General features: G+C 38.7%; 1 protein-coding gene across 1 annotated transcript in view; it reads right to left on the reverse strand.

Annotated features, from left to right (window-relative positions):
* Positions 1-12,967: 12,967 nt before the first annotated feature.
* BOLL (boule homolog, RNA binding protein) overlaps positions 12,968-19,671 on the reverse strand; it is a gene marked incomplete at its 3' end in the record, with an annotated part of 80,780 nt that continues 74,076 nt past the window's right edge. The window contains exon 11 of the mRNA XM_084643493.1: positions 12,968-13,126. Within this exon, the coding sequence (XP_084499619.1) occupies positions 12,968-13,126 (159 nt within the window). The remainder of the gene's footprint in view (positions 13,127-19,671) is intronic.

The following is a 19,671-nucleotide window of genomic DNA, read 5'->3' on the forward strand; positions in this document are numbered from 1 at the left end:
AAAAATTTTGTTTTGGGTTGTCAGAGAGAGAGAGAGAGAGAGGAGAGTGTGAGTACGAGCTGTTAGTCTAGTAGTTAGGACATTCACTGGGAAATGGATGTAGGGAGATACCTGGATTCTAGTCCCTCCTGCACTGAACATTTAAGTATGTAGACCCACCCCAGAATATCCTTTAACCTGTGGATTAGGGCAGTCACCTGGCAGGGGGAGACCTGGGTTCCAGTCTCTGCTCCGGAATGGGGATTCAAACGTAGATCATCTCCCCGTCCCAGCTGAGTGCCCTAACCATTGGGCTAGAGGTTATGAGGGGGCAGCTCCTCCTCCTCCTGTGCTTTTGGTGTGTGAATATAGACCAAAAATAAAAAAAAGATGTTTATTTAACATCAAAATTAACCGTTTTGACATTTCTGAAATCTTTTTTTTTTGTTTTGACCAGAACAATTCACTGAAATCAAAATGAATTTGTGAAATGTTTTGATTGACTTAAATCTGCATTTTTCATCAAAGAAAAGTTTTGCCAAAAAATTTCACCCAGCTTTAGTCCTAACCTCTTTGGCTGACTACCAAAATCTAGTGCATTAAGTTCATATAGTTTCATGTTCTCTGATTTTATTCCTGTTCCATTGTAGTGTATATAATGTTAATACATAGTTTGTGCTTTCATTTAAGAAGTTTACCAGTAATTAGTTCAAAAAAGCCATATTCTGTGCATGCAGTCTGCTTCATGGCTCCTTTGGGTCAATTAAGCCAAGGGTGGAACCAAAGATTTCTGAGATTTAGAACATACCTCAAGTACTGTCACAGAGGATCTAGAAACTGTTTTAGATCAGACTTCTTTCTCTAACTTGTGAGACTACTCCTTTAAGAAGAGACTCAACTGGTTGGAGCTAAGTGAGTCCATAAAGGGTCTTTGAGGAGGATGACTTCAAACAATTTATCCAAGCCAAGGGGAAAAAGCAACACTGGCTGGGCATCGTTGAGAATGTCTTCACACAGACTACTATAAATCACTGGTGGGCTGATGTGCAATAGACATATTACTGCAGACTGCACATATTTTAAAGCTGGACCTATCGTCCTGATTTTCCATTTTGAGATTAGGGAGTAATGGGCACCACATAATGAACTAAAGCAACCTTAAAGCTGTACTAATTTTCTAAAAACTAAACAAACTAACCTTACTAGTTCCTAAGGTTTCAGACAGATCCAAGACAAATGCAACTGACAGGCAAAAAGTGGATAATTCCTAGACCCACAGGCAGAAAAACAAGGAATGAGAGAATATTTGGACGAAGCATCTCTCATAATTATGATCTGAATGCTCAGGTCTTTAGACAACGCAGGCACATGAATGTAAAGGTTAAGAGATCAGCATTATAATAAGAACTATATCAATCACTACTGAAATAAGACATTTAATAAAGTATAGGCATGTACAAAATATGCCTTTAGGATTCCTATTACTAAGGGTTAAATTAAAGTTGGCTTACTTTCAAAAACCTAGAGAAAAATGAACAAAAAAAGATGAAATACTGAGAAAGGCTCTCTGAAACTTTGGGCTGAAATTTGAGAGGAACTGAACAGTTAGACTGTAAATCACACTGTACAAAAGATTTACATGAGTTGAACCATACCAGACTGCAAAACTATTTCACCTTAAATTACGTTTCCCTGCTAAATTCCCTTCCAGTGTCCAAAAAGACCACTGTTTCATGATATAAGAATGATGCTGTCTGTCCAAATCAGTAGTCCTAGAATAATGAATGAAGGTAGAAAATAGCAGCACTCTGAAGTGGATGGGTACTTCAGTATTCAAATGTTTTATATACAGAATTGCTCAGTATTGGCTCAGGCCCCCCCAGCAACTACTATTATTTTAACCTTCTACTAAATCTTTAAACCTAGTACTAAAAAAAATCTTTGCTTTTTCATGAACAGCAAAATAGTTCTTACACTTGTAAATGTTTTTATGAAGAACTAATGTCAACATATTTTTTAGTTAAACAAAATGTATGTTTAAAAAGCTATACTGACATTAGTTAGTTGTTTCTTTGTAGCAACATTTAAATGTATAAGAACTGTTTCATGGTTCATGAAAAAGCAAGAAATGTATTTAGTATAGGGTTTAAAGAGAATATTTCATAAGTAAAGAATGGATATTTACCCTGCAATAACTGTGGTTCTTTGAGATGACGCAGTCAGTTTGAATCACACTGGAGGTGTGCGTGCACCTCATGTGCATGAACTCAGAATCTTTGGAATAGCAGTGTTAGCTGGGGCCATGCGTGCACCCTGAGTCTCCTTATGACCCAGTGAGAGGGCATACAGGATGGAACGGCTGTAACACTCCTTCAGTTCCCTTGCAATTCTAAGTCCATGACTCTGACAAGTGGGGATGGAGGGTAGGTCATGGGCTCCACACCCACCACAACATCTTCAAGAGCCACAATTACTGTACAGAAAATAACCGTTCTATCTTCTCTGAGTATGTGTCAGTGTGGATCCCACTGAAGGTGACTGTCAATAAGTATCCTCTCAGGATGATGGGAATGATTAGTATCAGCTACATCAGTTAAATAGAGATTGACATACTATTCTCCCAAACTTGGTATCTTATCTAGTAGTTAAGATCAGTGCATAATGCTTGACAAATGCGAGCGGGTTGCTTCATGTGCCTTGCAGATTTCAGATATTGACACATTTCAGAAGTATGACAAGTATGTTGATTGGGCTCTGGTGGAGAGACCCTTACTAATTGGTGGGAGACCAGCTGGTAACATAGTGAAATGCAACATCCATTTTGACGGTTTTTGCAATGAAATAGCCTGACCTTTGAAGCAGCCAGCTATGGTCACAAATAGATGGAGCAGTCTAAAGGACAGAGAAAATGATAGTGGAGGGTAGTGAGCAAGGGTAGGGGGCCAGAAAAGAAATTGGATGGAGCAGCTATGGGTGACAAAGTACAGCAGATATTTGTTGGCTGTAATCTCTGGCCGTGCCCAATCAAAGTGGGGACAAGGCAATTTCTGGCATGGTGATGACATGACTCTCAATATCCCTGTCAAATCTGCTGCCTCTGGGTGGCAGCCTGGTGCACAGTAGAGTAGGGGGATGATCGGCACCTCCTGGTTTTAACAGGATTGCTTTCTAGGCAAGCATTCCAGTTGGTGACTGTGGAAATAAGATTATTTTATGCTTTGTGGGGACTGGTACAGGAACATCTTGGGATATAGCACTGGAGTGTAAATTCCCACAGATCTCAGCATTGCCCTTGAATCCATGAAGGAATGGAATGTCTTGTGTGTCTGGTTCCTGAAGAGCTCCATGCCCTTGAAGGGCAAGTATTCTATTGTTGCCTGGACTTCTTTTAGAATTCAAGATGCCTGTAACCAGGAGGCCCAGCACATTGTGACTACCATGGCCATGGATCAAGCAGCCATTCTGGGCTCCTCCATTGCTGTTTGTAGGGCTGTTTTTGCTACTATCTGCCCTTCTTTGATGGTGTATCTCAGCTCCTCCCTAGAGTCCTGCCAGACCCTTGATAGGAAGGGGAGTTGCTCTGACCTACATCAGAAAATTGTATTTTGCAAACAGGGCCAAGTAGTTCAGGATGTAGAATTGGAGAGAGGCTGACAAGTAAGTCTTTCAGCCAAAGAAGTCCCTTTCTTGGGGTCCTTATTCTTTTGGCGTCCCCTTGGTGGACCTGAACTCTTCCTGGACCACAGAAACTCCAAGCGACCGTATTGTCAGATGCGTATAAAAATGTTCAAAATCCTGAACTGGGACCTGACAGAACTTTTCTACTGGTGTAAAAGTAGGGGGAAAGCAAGGTTGGGGTGTGCCACAGTTCGTTTGCTGAGACCAATATTTTCCCACTGATTGGAAGAGCAATTCTTGTCAGCACTGCGAAGCTGAGGCTACCAAACAATTTGTGTGTGTTCTCTTGGATCACCTCTGCCTCTATATCAAAGCTTTCAGCTGTTTTTGGAAGTCCCTAAAGTCATCGATGACAGATATTGGGGCTGAGGTTAAAGCCTGAACTGGAGAAGAGGAGTATTCCTTAGCTGGGGAGGGCAGTTGCCGTGTTTCTCAAGCAATCTTTGCTGCTTCATAAAGAAGGTCCTCAGTTCCAGTGAAGAGGGGCTGGCTTTTGATGTCAACAATGATCAAGACCTTTCCTTTTTGCTGAAACATGTGATGGGACTCCACTCTGGGAAGCTGGGGTATCAATTGGGCTACTACGGCCATTGTGGTAAATTGTATAAGTAATGGCCAGACTGCAGGTGGCCCATCCACAGACAGTAATGCACTAGTACCCAATATAGGGTGCTTTTGTAGCTATCGTTTCAGTCTACCAGGAGAGGGTTCCTGGCTCAAAACCAGGGAGAAGGAATGGCTTGGAGACAGCAAGGAGAAGTACATCTCTGGGAATGGTGGTGCCATTGAATACATGTCTGGTGCTGATGGTGCTGGGTCCAATGCTGAGAGGAGCGGTGAAGGTGGTTCCTTGAAAGTACACCTCTGTAATAGGATGGGCTCTTTTGTCAGTGCCAGTGTTAATACGGGGGTAAATTTGTGTCGATGTCAATATAGCCTCTCATGCCTTTTTTCATTGTCGGTGCCCTGCTCCCATCCCTCAATATTGAAGAAGTAGTGTTTTGGGTCCTCCTGATGGGATGGACATATTGTCCAGTCTGAGCTTGCACTCAATGCAGGTGTGTTGCTTGGCATCCAAACTGAATGGTGCAGACGCATTTGGTGCCAACATCATCAGTGCTAATTGGATCAACACGAAGGATTCTGGTGTCAAGTGTCAGTGGTCTTGGCACCTTTTTAGACTACTTCTTCCCACTGGAACTGGTGGTATGATTCTTGGATTCTGGGGCAATTGCTGACGTTAGTCTCAACTCCATCTTGGAGGATTTCTGCCTCTTTGGGACCAGATGTGAACTTCATGGATTGTTAAAAGAAAAGGAGTACTTGTGGCACCTGAGAGACTAACCAATTTATTTGAGCATGAGCTTTCGTGAGCTACAGCTCACTTCATCGGATGCATACCATGGAAACTGCAGTAGACATTATATACACACAGAGACCATGAAACAATACCCCCTCCCACCCCACTGTCCTGCTGGTAATAGCTTATCTAAAGTGATCATCAAGTTGGGCCATTTCCAGCACAAATCCAGGTTCTCTCACTCCCTCACCCCCCTCCAAAAAGGTGAGGGAGTGAGAGAACCTGGATTTGTGCTGGAAATGACCCACCTTGATATTCATACACATTGTGAAGAGAGCGGTCACTTTGGATGGGCTATTACCAGCAGGAGAGTGAGTTTGTGTGTGTGTGTGGGGGGGGGGGGCGGGCGGAGGGTGAGAAAACCTGGATTTGTGCTGGAAATGGCCCAACTTGATGATCACTTTAGATAAGCTATTACCAGCAGGACAGTGGGATGGGAGGGGGTATTGTTTCATGGTCTCTGTGTGTATATAATGTCTACTGCAGTTTCCACGGTATGCATCCGATGAAGTGAGCTGTAGCCCACGAAAGCTCATGTTCAAATAAATTGGTTAGTCTCTAAGGTGCCACAAGTACTCCTTTTCTTTTTGCAAAGACAGACTAACACGGCTGTTACTCTGAAACCTGTCATGGATTGTTGTTACACACACTGGGGGTGTAGGTGGTGTGACCTAGTTGTTGGAACAGGCATTATACCTACTGGTCAGAGCAGAGCTGGAAAGCAGAACCAGAGTTGTGGTCAGGAGACAAGCCAATGGTCAGAGGCAGGATTCAGAACAAAACCGGAGTTGTGCTCAGAGCCAGGGTGTGCAGACCAAGGTAGAGACTAGGGCTGAAGCAGGAACAGGTGCAGATTGGAGCAAAGACCAGTACAGGAAGCAGGTCTGGCACAGGTGAGGTGTAGAACATATTGAGCAGCTGCTGTTGCTACAAGGCTTAAATGATTATTTGCTGGCTCTTCTGTCCAATCAGGGAGCACAGTCACTTAGCTTGAGCTTATTGGCCCAGTCAAGCTCATTGAGTTGCCACGCAACTGTGCCCAGAGCCAGCTGAGTTCCTGACAATTGCTCCAAGATGTAATTTGAGACTCCCATATCTCAATTTTCAGGTTCAGGTTGAGAATAAGCAGTGGATGGAACACTTGTCAGGGATGTGTCCTTCCCAGAGGCAGGAAAGACATCTGCTGTGTACATTGATTAAGGGCATAAGACCATCGCATGAAGAACAAGGTTTCAGTATTGTGGGTTAGAGTCTACTATTGCCAGCAGCTGATATGAAGTTGCTCGCCCTGCAGTAAAGCAGTTTGGTGGGGGTATCTCCTCCATCTTTTATTTATATATATATAGGAACAGCCAAGAAAAAAGAATAACAAACAAATTCATAAGAAGGTGAAGAAAAGTTCTTCACAAAAAGTTTGAGTCTGAAGCTCAAAAACAGTAGTGCGTTGGACACAGTCCAGGTTCAATTTTACTGTCATGGGCAATAAGCGGGAACAGAGGGAGAACAGCAACTGCTCCACCCTTTATGCCTTTACATGCTCAACCCTGAAAACATGAGGATCATGCACACCTATAGTGGGAGCCACACTGACACATACTTGAAGATTATTTTTCAGAGAACAGAATATACCATTTACAAGTTACTTGGTTTGGCAAATTCTACTTATTTTGTTCTGTGTCTCATCCTTTTCTGGAATATCCCCTAATCCATAATCTCCCTCCTAGTTGTGTGAAGAAACTGATAGGCTGCTAAGGGACCCTGAGAGAGGGAAACTTGAACATGGGCCCATTGAGGATGATGGTTTGGGCAAGAAAAGTCTTTCTATTCCTCCACCTGGATGCTATTTTAACCTAATTTCCTAAACAGATAGTGTAATTAATCTAACACATATGAAAACATAACTCTGTTTAAGTGACAGTAAAGCAGTAGACTCATTGTACAAGTTTACAAATTCATTTTTTAAACAATTCCCTGATAAATATAAATGTTTATATTTATCATTTACACTATTCTAGTCTACTTGATCAAAAATAAGTTACACCATGAGCAGTAAATACAGGAAAATTTATTTGAATTAACCTTTTAGTTACAAAAACAGAGTTTTATTAGAAGTTACAAACTACAGAAACTTGTTTTTTATGACTGTATTTCACATGTACAGTTTTAACACAAAATTAGATGTTTGTTTTACTATTCTAAATGGTAACAGGTTTACTAAAATCTTAAGGTCTATGAATTTATTGTTTAAACATTTATTTCTGTACATCAACAGCACCTTACTGAACAAGGCTGCAGTAACCAGATTAAATGCACCTGGAATACATTATCAAAGCAAACATTCATCCGATTAGCTAAAATCCTGCATACTAATATAAGACAAAACTTAAACTGTTATGTCACATGTCAGCTTTAGTTTTATCATGCTTCCATTTCCAAAAATCAAAATACTCAAGAACCTTTATTATGAACCACATAAAGAGCATTCTGTTTATATTTAATGTATACATTTATTATTAACTGCAGCTAATTTTGATGGAAAGAGGTTATGGTATAAAATATATATGGCTCTGTTTATACTCTGTAATACTGTATGGCTCTCTTAAAGCTATCATTTTAAATATATTTAAAAATATTAATATCTCAAAAGGTCCATGAAGGCCAAGAGACCTGTACCTTTCTGCTATGTATTAAATAAATTATTTTGTATTTTCTTTAAAATGAGAGCTACACAGTACAGCTAGCCAAGCATGATAAGTGCTTACCACATTTCAAACTTTTTTTTTTTTGCACAACAGGTTCTAGTTTTCTGATAGGAGTGTACAGATGTATCATTGAGACATCCTTATTATATTTTTCATTTCTTTAAAAAATGACTTGTTAAATGTTTGTTTTCTTCACTTAAATAGAGAGCCGTCATGAAGTGAAGAAAGCTTTAATCCAGGTGAGCTGAAATTACTGCACTACTTTACCTTTAACACATTTCTACAAACCTATCTTACAATAAAGGCGCATCCTTGAAACTTCCAACATTTTAAAACTATGCTAACATACAGGTAAAGCCATGTGTTCTGTTAGCGTTTACTAAATTGTTATTGGAATGCAGTTTGTTCATTAACATAATGGTAAAAAAATTGTGTAGGACACAGAAAATTGTTGTCTTAATGCAACCTATTTTGGAAATGCATTTTAAAATACCTTAAATACAAAAAAATCACATTAAAATGGCAAATTAAATTGTTTTATGATGAAAATGAATTGTTTGCTAGTTCTCAAGAAAGATTAATATTTTGTGTTAATGCTATTTCTAACCTTTGAAACAGGTATTTACTATCCAAATAGAGGAAAATCTACTTTACTTAACATTATGACATTCCTTGATCTAATGCATAAAAAATGTTCAGGAGCTATGATAATCATTGATATCAGTTCAGATGTAATTTTTCTGTCAGTCAGAATCTATGGTAAATATGATTTTCCAGTGTTCCCTACAGCAAATGTTCACACTAGCATTTTGCCACATAACTATCTAGAATACAAAATTCAGTCAGTATCAGTTGTTAGTAGTGCTCTGAAAGCTAGCTTTCTAGCATAACGAAAATACAAACTGGGTGGCTAAGTCAGAAAATTAATTTGACTTCAAGGTCAAAGATTGTCAGTGGATAAGAGAAGATACTGAAGAGAAGGAGGAAAATTTGTCATATTTGATTATCTTGACAAAGAATAGTATTGGTATAGGCAATGATCCTGCAATCTGATTTGGGTAGGACTCCTCCCATGCACATGTGTAGAGCTTCAGAGGTGTCAACAGAGCTCTTCGTTGATACAGAATTACACCCATAAATATTATATTGCAGAATCAGGACCACTGCATGTAGAGGCAGCTGTATGACTTCTGTACAAAAGCATGGAATTTCCAAGAACAGGGAGAATGGGATAGAAAAGCATCAAACGGGGGTGGAAGGTAGGAATGAATATTAGAAAAAAACTACACTGGAAGTATCAAGATAATGACACTCACAGATTTTTTAAAGAGGGAGTGGGGTAGTTCTTTCTTAATGTATATTATTTTCTACAAGAGGAACATGCTGAGAGTACAGCTACATATGGGAGTTGAATTTTAAGGCAGGGGTGTCCCAACTTTGCCTAATGAAGGGCCCCACTGATCAGAAGCCTGAGGGTTGAACCTAATTTGCATAACAAGGATTAGGTTGCAATCATCCTAAGAGAAGAATTTAAAGAACAGGAGCCTATTTAGTCACCTGTCTGATCTTCAAAAGCACTGAGCTACCAACACCAACAGCTGCAACTGAAGTCAACAGAAGCTGCTTAGTGCTCAGTGCTTTTGAAAATCAATCAGGATCCTAAATATAGTTTTAGGAGCCTAATTTTAACCTCCTATTTTATTAAAAATCTTGGCTTAATCTTAAAAAAATGATGTATGGCTCTTGGAGGCTTGAGGTCCCAGCATTCAATGCTCTGTATCTTGATCTGTTCTAGACCAGTGGTTCTCAAAGACAGTCCGCCACTTGTTCAGGGAAAGTCCCAGGTGGGCAGGACCAGTTTGTTTACCTGCCGCGTCAGCAGGTTCGGCTGATCGCGGCTCCCACTGGCCGCGGTTCGCCGCTCCAGGACAATGGGGGCTGCAGGAAGGGCGGCCAGCCCTTCCCTTGGCCCATGCCGCTTCCCGCAGCCCACATTGGCCTGGAGTGGCGAACTGCAGCCAGTGGGAGCCGCGACCGGCTGAGCCTGCGGATGCGTCAGGTAAACAAATCGGTCCGGCCTGCCAGGGGCTTTCCCTGAACAAGCGGCAGCCCGGCTTTGAGAACCACTGTTCTAGACCACACAGATAGAGCCCAGTACGTCAGGAAACTGCACTTTCATACTGAAGAAGAGGGTGGCGGCAGACTTTTTTGTAGAAATCTGTGGGCTGTAGTTGATGTGCACAGTGTAGCTGGGCCATTCTTCCAAGGCAAAAGAAGAAGCAATACAAAAGAAAGTCCAAATTGTAAAATGAAATGATAAATACGAAGGTTTAACTTTTACTTTTCAGAACAAGTGTCTTTGGGCCAAATTTTGAAGTCCTTACTTAACTTTTATTTAAGAAAATTCCCACTGAAGTAAGGACCTCAGGATTTAGTCCTTTGTACTTCAGCCTGGAGAAGAGGGAAATTAATTTTTTTGTTTACAAACAAATCTCATTTAATATCTACTACAATTTCTTGTTTTTATGAATTCTGAGTCCCTTATATAGCAGCTCACAGTAGCTCATCCCATCATTTTATTTACCTTAGATTTATATTATTTAATGTTCATATAATTGCATTCTGTATTTGACCAAATAATTAAAGCTGGAATATTTTTCAAGTACAAGAATTAGAGTGTGGTCAAACAAGAACACATTTTCAATTGCTGAATTTTGAAACTTTAATATACCTATTTGGTTTTTACTCTTCAAACTGGGATTCTTATAACTAAAGCACAAAAGAAAGAATCAATTTTGCCAGTCTGTATTATAACACTTTAAATGACATATCAATTCAACCTTTCCCTCACATCAGAAAATTAACTGACACTTACAAAAGAAATCAACTACTTCAATTTAAAAAAATGACAGTTAATACTATAGTTAATAGCTTGATCTTTAGATGAGATACTGCATCTGCCTCTGTAGCACTAAGAACATGTTACGTTATTTATAAAATAAATGCATAGTCACTCAGATTGAGTATGAGAGAGATTTTTCAAAATAGATATTGTGCCATCTTTTTTTTTTTGCATTACTAATAAAATTATCAGACTACCGTTAGTTATTTCACATATTATTTTCCCCCTTATGTTTCTGAAGAAAATAAAACCAAAAGTTAATATTTATAGTCTAAAATCAAATCTGTTCCTATAAATGGAAATAATAAATGTGTGAATATTTGGGCTTTTTAGATACCCTTTACCTGATATACATATCAACAACTGCACAATATTTGTGCACCTTTGAGAAATCAGATCGAAAGACTTCAGCTGTAAACCAAAATTGTTGAACACATTACTGCATAACAAATTTACTTTTTGGACCTCTATAATTTAAAAAATATTGTAATAAAAATGTTTTAGTAGAACAAAGAACAAACTAAAACTGAATTCTTGAAAGCAGAATTTATAACTCATACTGAAAACATGGGTCAAATTGATATATATGTTGTTTCATGATATTAGAAATAAAGCTGTAATAACAGAACACAAGACCTTTCCTGGCTACCTTTACTTACAAAATATTTACAACTGAGTAAATGCTTCCACATAGATGAAGCAGTTTTAGGATGTGCCAAAATGTCTATAACATATCTATTGAGATAAATTCTAAAACCTAAACCAAATATAAAAATAACTGGGTAGATGCTCACTGGTGTAGATTGTCTCAATGGAGCTATGACAATTTAATCTAGCTGAAGATCTGCCCCAAAACAATGAGCTGATATCCTCAAGATCCCAAGTTATATTTACATTTTGACATAAACTGTTTAAAAATGACAGTTGTTGGGTTATCACAAACATTTTTTACAAGAGGTATAAATCATATTTACGTGTGATCTTGTTTCTGTTCAACAATGGTGCAAAACTGATTTAGTCTTGGAGTGTTACTAAAACAGTAAATAAAATTATATGCTATGGGCCTGACTCTCCTCTCACAGCAATGTCAATCAACTGGAGTTAACCCAGTATAAGAAAGAGCCGAATCAGGCCCAGCACAATATAAAAGAAAACCACTGACTGCTGGATTTTAAATAAGACTGAATACTACCTGTGTATGTATCTACCACTGCTATATATAATGCCCACTCTGCAAGATCTTCACCTGATATAAACTAAAACAGAATATTGCAAATGCAGTTGGAAAGTCACTATCAAGCAGTTCAAAAATGTAAAAAAGAATTTAAAACATTTTACATACAAAAGAAAGGTAGAGATAAAGACTTTCAGTACTACATAAACAATAAGCCATGGCTTGCACTCATATTAAATACAGTAGTCATGTTTTAATCTATCAGGAATTTAAAATTTAATAATATAGATGGAATCCTTAAAAAGGAAGGCAAAGGGGAAAAAGAAGGAATAAATTATTAAGTCCTTGTGGTTGAGGAGAAAATTGTTTTCCATCTCAACACATGATATAGTCAGTCAATGAGTTTTTAATCCTGCATAGACAGTAGAAAAATATTAATACTTAAATGCCAGGTGAAGGTTTTCAGTTGTCTTAAAATATAAAGTATTAAGTAAATTCGTGTTCATTTTCTATAGCTAAAAATCATACCATAAACATGAATGTATTGTTTACTGTATTCAAGAACAGTGTCAGCCTCAGATAAAGGTATAGACTTATAAACAAATGGTCCAAATTATATTCTTAAAAATTCTTATCACAAAGTAACTAAAATTACACCTATGCAAGAATTCTTATCTGATTTGATTTCAACAACAACAAAATAAAGTTACACAAACTATACATGACGTGAAAAAATACAGTTATGTTTAAATAACAATATGTAAAATAAAATAATTGGTATCCAAATCAAGTATATGCTGTCAGTCTACAAGAAAATGGCTCAAATGTTGAAAATGTCTGTTGTAATTTATCTGATACAAAAATGAATTTTAGATTTTTCCTGTAATACAAATATGCTGTTTTTCAAACTACTTTAATAAATAGTGCATATACAATAGTCTGTATATCACAAATTACAAGTCTGTCACCTAAATGTGCATTAATTGATAAAGGAAACCATGATTTTATCCTGCATATCTTGTGTTTGCTGACATGAACTGCAAGATTTCTTTTTATTCCTTTTACAAAAAAATAGGGCATTTTAACTTAGGCATACTCAGTAAATGTTGAGAGTTACTAAATTACATACCCTCTGTGTGCTAGACATATTAGCATAGTAGACATCTAAGATTCTATTTTACAGAGTCTGTAGAGGAAGGTGGAGTGAGAATTGTATCTTCCATTCTGTAATCTTTCCTAGGATGAAAGTGAGGGCTTCGTGTATATCGAGGTTTCAAACTCACAGATGAAGGATGTGAAAAATTTCTTCTCACAGAATGTAACCTTGGTTCCTAAAAAGAAAGAAAAATACCATTGTGTTTTCTCTGTATATTTTAAAACGGTGTTTTGTTTATTATACTAAACATGTAGTGGGAAAGATCCAATTTAGGATATATATGTACCACCTGTCTGAACACTGGTGCGCATCTCTAATTTGGAGGATAAGGACCTAAGGTAGATGCAAGACTTACGCATGTGGATAGTCCCACTGGAGTCAATGGTACATGTGATGGGACTACTCACATGCTTAAAGTTAAACACATGCATATGTCTTTGCAGGATCAGGGCTTTAATGTATTTGAGTTGTTTCTTTAACAAGCAGAGACAACAGAGGAAAAATACTTTGTAAATCTCCTATTTTTCCCTCTTATCGCATACTTTCATGATTCAAATACTGTTCTTATAATATATGCAACTACTCAGCCTCTTGCAGGGCTCCCTCAAATCACTTAGGACTCACAAACTATGAATGCAGAATTTCCACAGATACCAATGTGAGTTCCATGTGCAATTGAAGATACAAGGCTAGATCTTCAACTGATATAAATCATCATAGCATCATTGACTTCCATGGAGTGACATGATTTTCACCAGCTGAAGATATGTCCCACAACTTGGCCTAAGTATCCTTACCACATCACACTGACACTATCTGTTTAAAAATAAAATGAATACATTTAAATGTATTCATATCTAAACAGTTTTCATGCCAAAGCACTTTACAAACAAACTCACAAGGATCTCAGCTGCAGTGCAACTGTAACAGCATGCAGCAAGACTGAACAACAGTTTAAGATAGGTAGTGAAAAATACCATATTCAATTGAAACTGTAAGGGGCAATATAGGTAAGCACAATATTATCATCTAAATTGGAATTTTAGCCACAATACTAGGATTCACACATTCATACTTGTGTTCAGTGCTATGGGATACTTAATGACCAAAAGTATTCAGTACTTTGATTTACAGCTCTTCCAAACCCTAAAATGTCTACCAGCATAGCTTTGTCCTCTGCCCCCGCACCCCCACCTCAGTGTGCTGGGGTATCATAATTCAGTGGATTGACTCAGAGGGAAGAGTTGCACCAACGCCCTTCTTGCAGCACCCACATGTTCTTGGAGGTCTCTCATCCAGTGGTGACTCAGCATGACAATACTTAGCTTTCAACCCATAACAGATTAAACAGTGGGGGCAAGTCTTCCAAGTTATACTGGTGCAAAGCTGATATTAGTGGCACTGCACTGGTGTAATTAAGAATAGAATTTGCACTCTTATTTTTATATTTCTATTATACTTGTATGGTGTAATATTTTACTTCTTGATAAGTATGATTCAACAAGCATATAGAAATAATAAAACATATTAGGGCTGTCAAGCAATTAAAAAAGTTAATCACCATTAATCGTGCAATTAATCTCACTGTTAAACAACAACAGAATATTATTTATTTAAATATTTGTGGATGTTTTCTACATTTTCAAATATACTGATTTCAATTACAACACAGAATACAAAGTCAACAGTGCTCACTTTCTATTTATTTTTATTACAAGTATTTGCACTGTAAAAAACAAAAGAAATATTATTTTTCAATTCACCTAATACAAGTACTGTAGTGCAATCTCTTTATCATGAAAGTTGAACTTACGAATGTAGAATTATGTACAAAAATAACTGCATTCAAAAATAAAACAATGTACAATTTTAGAGCCTGCAAGCCCACTCAGTCCTACTTCTTGTTCAGCCAATCGCTCAGACAGACAAGTTTGTTTACATTTGCAGGAAATAATGCTGCCCTCCTCTTATTTATGTCACCAGAAAGTGAAAACAGGCATTCTCATGGCACTGTTGTAGCAGGCGTCACAAGATATTTACATACTAAATGCACTAAACATTCATATGTCCCTTCATGCTTCAACCACCATTCCAGGAGACATGTATTCATGCTGACGATGGGTTCTGCTCGATAACAATCCAAAGCACTGCAGACCAATGCATGTTCATTTTCATTATCTGAGTCAGATGCCACCAGCAGAAGGTTGATTTTCTTTTTTGGTGATTTGGGTTCTGTAGTTTCCACATCGGAGTGTTGCTCTTTTAAGATTTCTGAAAGTATCCTCCACACCTCGTCCCTCTCAGATTTTGGAAGGAACTTCAGATTTTTAACCCTTGGGCGGAGCGCTGTTGCTATCTTTAGAAATCTCACATTGGTACCTTCTTTGTGTTTTGTGAAATCTGCAGTGAAAGTGTTCTTAAAATGAACAATATATGCTGGGTCATCATCTGAGACTGCTATAACATGAAATATATGGCAGAATGCGGGTAAAACAGAGCAGGGACCATACAATTCTCCCCCAAGGAGTTCAGTCACAAATTTAATTAATGCATACTTTTTTAATGAGCATCATCAGCATGCAAGTATGTCCTCTTGAATGATGGCCAAAGCATGAAGGGGCATACGAATGTTTAGCATATCTGACACGTAAATACCTTGCAATGCCAGCTACAAAAGTGCCATGCAAATACCTGTTCTCACTTTCTGGTAAATAAGAAGAGGGCAGCATTATCTCCTGTAAATGTAAACAAACTTGTTTGTCTTAGCGATTGGCTGAACTAGAAGTAGGACTGAATGGACTTGAAGGCTCTGAAGTTTTAAATTGTTTTGTTTTTGAGTACAGGTTTTGTAACAAAAAAAAATCTACATTTGTAAATTGCACTTTCACGACAAAGATTGCACTATAGTACTTGTATAAGGTGAACTGAAAAATACTATTTCTTTTGTTTATCATTTTTACGGTGCAGATATTTGTAATAAAAAATAATATACACTTTGATTTCAATTACAAATAGAAATAAATAAATATGAAAATGTAGAAAAATATCCAAAATATTTAATAAATTTCAATTGGCATTCTATTGTTTAAAACTATGATTAATTTTTTTGAGTTAATCATGTAAGTTAACTGCGATTAATCAACCGCCCTAAAACATATGTTGTTTTTGCTGCTGTAGTGCTTCCATAGATCTCAAAGTACTTGAGAAGGCTGGCTGATCATTAGCCCCATTTGACCTACAGAATAACCAAAGCACAGAGTCATATATGAATGGCCATACTGGGTCAGACCAATGGTTCTTCTGGCCCAGTATCTTGTGTTCTGACAGTGGCCAGTGCCAGATGCTTCAGAGGAAATGAACAAAACAGGGAAATGTTGAGTGATCCATCTTCTGTCATCCAGTCCCAGCTTCTGGCAGTTGAAGGTTTAGGGATACCCGGAGCATGGGGTTGCAGCCCTGACCATTCTGGCTAATAGTCATTGGTGGACCTATCCATCTTGAACTTATCTAATTCTCTTTTGAGCCTGGTTATACTTCTGGCCCATGGCAACAAGTTCCACAATTTGTATATTGTGTGAAGAAGTACTTCCTTTATGTTTTAAATCTGCTGCCTGTTAATTTCATTGGGTGACTCCTAGGTCTTGTGAAGGGATAAATAACACTTCCTTATTCACTTTCTCCATACCATTCACAATTGTATAGATCTCTATCATATCCCTTCTTCATTGTCTCTTTTCTAAAATGAACAGTCCCCGTCTTTTTAATCTCTGCTTGTATGGAAACTGTTCTGTACTCCTAATTATTTTGTTGCCTTTTTTCTGTACCTTTTCCAATTCTAATATACCTTTTCTGAGATGGGGCAACCAGAACTGCATGCAGTATTTAAGGTGTGGGCATGGGTTTATACAGTGGTATTATATTTTTCTGTTTTATTATCTATACCTTTCCTAATGATTCTTAGCATTCTGCTAGCTTTTTTGAGTGCCACTAAACACTGAGCAGATGTTTTCAGAGAGCTATCCATGATACAAGTATGAAGATCACTTTCTTGTGTGGTAACAGTTAATTTACACCCTATAAGTTTGTATGTATAGTTTGAATTATGTTTTCCAGTGTGCTTACTTTGCACTTATCAACACTGAATTTCATCTGCCATTTTGTTGCCCAGTCACCCAGCTTTGTGAAATCCCTTTGTAACAGTTAGCTTTGAACTTAACTATTTTAAGTAATTTTGTATTGTCTACAAATTTTGTCACTTCACTGTTGACCCCCTTTTCCAGATCATTTATGAGTATGTTGAACAGTGAAGGTCCCAGTACAGATCGTTGGGGGACCCTGCTATTTACCACTTTCCCTGGTGAAAACTGACCATTTATTCCTACCCTTTGTTTCCTATCTTTTAACCAGTTACTGATCTGTGAGAGGACCTTCCCTCTTATCCCATGATTGCTTACTTTGCTTAAGAGTCTTTGGTAAGGGACTTTGTCAAAGACTTCTGAAAGTCAAAATACATTATATTGACTGGATCACCCTTGTCAACATGCTTCAAAGACTTCAAACACCCTCAAAGAATTCTAATAGATTGGTAAGGCATGACTCTTCCCCAACACATCACATTTATCTATGTATCTGATAAATCTGTTCTTTACTATAGTTTCAAACAATTTGCCTGGGGTACTGAATTACTTCAGGTTTACCACCTGTAAATGCCAGATCACCTCGGGAGCCTTTTTAAAAAATTGACGTTATATTAGCTACCCTCCAGTCATCTGGTACAGAGGATGGTTTAAGTGATAGGGTACATAACACAGTTAGTAGTTCTGCTATTTCATATTTGAGTTCCTTCAAAATGCTTGGGTGAATACCATCTGATGACTTATTACGGCTTCATTTATCAATTTTGTTCCAAAACCTCCTCTGCTGATACCTCAACCTGGTACAGTTCCTTAGATCTGTTACCTAAAAAGAATGGTTTGGGTGTGGAGATCTCCCCCATATCCTCTGCAATGAAGACTGATGCAAAGAATCTCTGCAATGGCCTTGTCTTCTTTGAGTGCTCTGTCAGCACCTTAATTGTCCAGTGGCACCACTGCCTGTTTGGCAGGCTTCCTGTTTTAGTTGGGATGTGCTCCCCACACTGGCCTGAAAGAACTGAATTAGGCTGGGGGGGGGCAATCAGCCAATTAAGCTGCAAATGGGGGAGATGTAGGCTGAGTGGAGGGTGCTAATTAGAAAGAAGCTCACCTGTGAGAGAACAGGTGGGGCTTCTATAAAGCCAAGAGGCTGGCATCAGTGGGAGGTGGTAAGGAGGAAGCCTGCAGTTTCTCTCTCTGAGGTAATGGAACAGGAAAGGGAGATAGGAATCCACAAGGAAGCGTTTACTTAGTAACTCTAAGAGAGAAGGGTCCGACTAGAAAGGCTGATGGAGGAGCTTAAAGAAGCACAGTAGGAAATAGTTCAGGAAAGAGAGTTGTATGGTTGGTGAAGTCCCAGACCTTAACTGCTCTCTTTAGGGCCCTGGACTGGAACTTGGAGTAGAGGATGGGCCTGGGTTTCCCTACCAACTACTGCGAAGTGGTATTGCTAGAGGCAGTAAATGGGAAGACTGCCTGAGTCACTGTGGGAGTGACATAGTCAGGGCAGTGGGTGTGAGGACTGCCTGATACTGCTTGTGTGGAGAGACTTGGAAAGACTCCCTTGAAAGGGGAAATCACAGTGTGACCTGGCTGGAGGATCAAGTCACGAAGCAGCCGTACCGTGACTCTGTGAGCAGGAAGAGAGCAGCAACTGGGTGGAACAAATCCCTGGAATCGCCAGGAGGTGTCACCCAGCAGTGAGTAGAGCATCCCTAACAAGCAGTCATAAAAATATCCTGTTTAAGATTGCACATTGAGTCTAAGTTGGGAACACAGCATAGATCTTCTGACTCATAGCTCTATAAGTCATCCACAAAATCACAGCTACCTTCACTTTAAAATTTCTATTATAGTCATATAGTACACAGCTACAAGGAATCCTTTGAAGTTAACAATAGATGTAAATAAGATTAAAGTATATTAATGCCATAGTTATGACTGAGGAGACATTTTTTCTAAGCACTTCTTTTCAGGTATTGATAACTTTCTGAAAACAATACCCTTTAGGACAGTGGTTCTGAACCAGGGGGTCCGAGGCCCCCTGGGGGGCTGCGATCAGGTTTCGGGGGGGGCCACCAAGCAGGGCCAGCATTAGATTTGCTGAGGCCCAGGGTAGAAAGTCGAACCCCCACCACATGAGGATGAACCCTGAGACCAACCACCCAGGGCTGAAGCCAAAGCCTGAGCAATATAGTTTCATGGGCGCCCCGTGGCATGAGGCCCCAGGCAATTTCTCTGCTTGCTATCCCCTAACGCTGGCCCTGGCTTTTATATGCAGAAAACCAGTTATTGTAGCACAGGTGGGCCGTGGAGTTTTTATATCCTGTTGAGGGGGCCTCAGAAAGAAAAAGGTTGAGAACCCCTGCTTTAGGATGAAATTCTTGATTTTTGTTCTTAGCCCAAAGAAGAATTTTCTTCAAAACTTTAGTATATCTCTCTGTTCAGAAGTTGTGAGATTTAAGAGAGAACCTCAGTAAAATTAATGTGTGTGTCTGCAAATTTTACACATCTACAGAAGACTTCTGCTATCCATTTTTCAGGGAAAGTTTTGTTAAGATCCTTCCAGTTCTGGATGCATTTACCA

This window comes from Lepidochelys olivacea (genome assembly GCF_965140295.1).
Source record: "Lepidochelys olivacea isolate rLepOli2 genome assembly, chromosome: 11".
Classification (NCBI taxonomy): domain Eukaryota; kingdom Metazoa; phylum Chordata; order Testudines; family Cheloniidae; genus Lepidochelys; species Lepidochelys olivacea.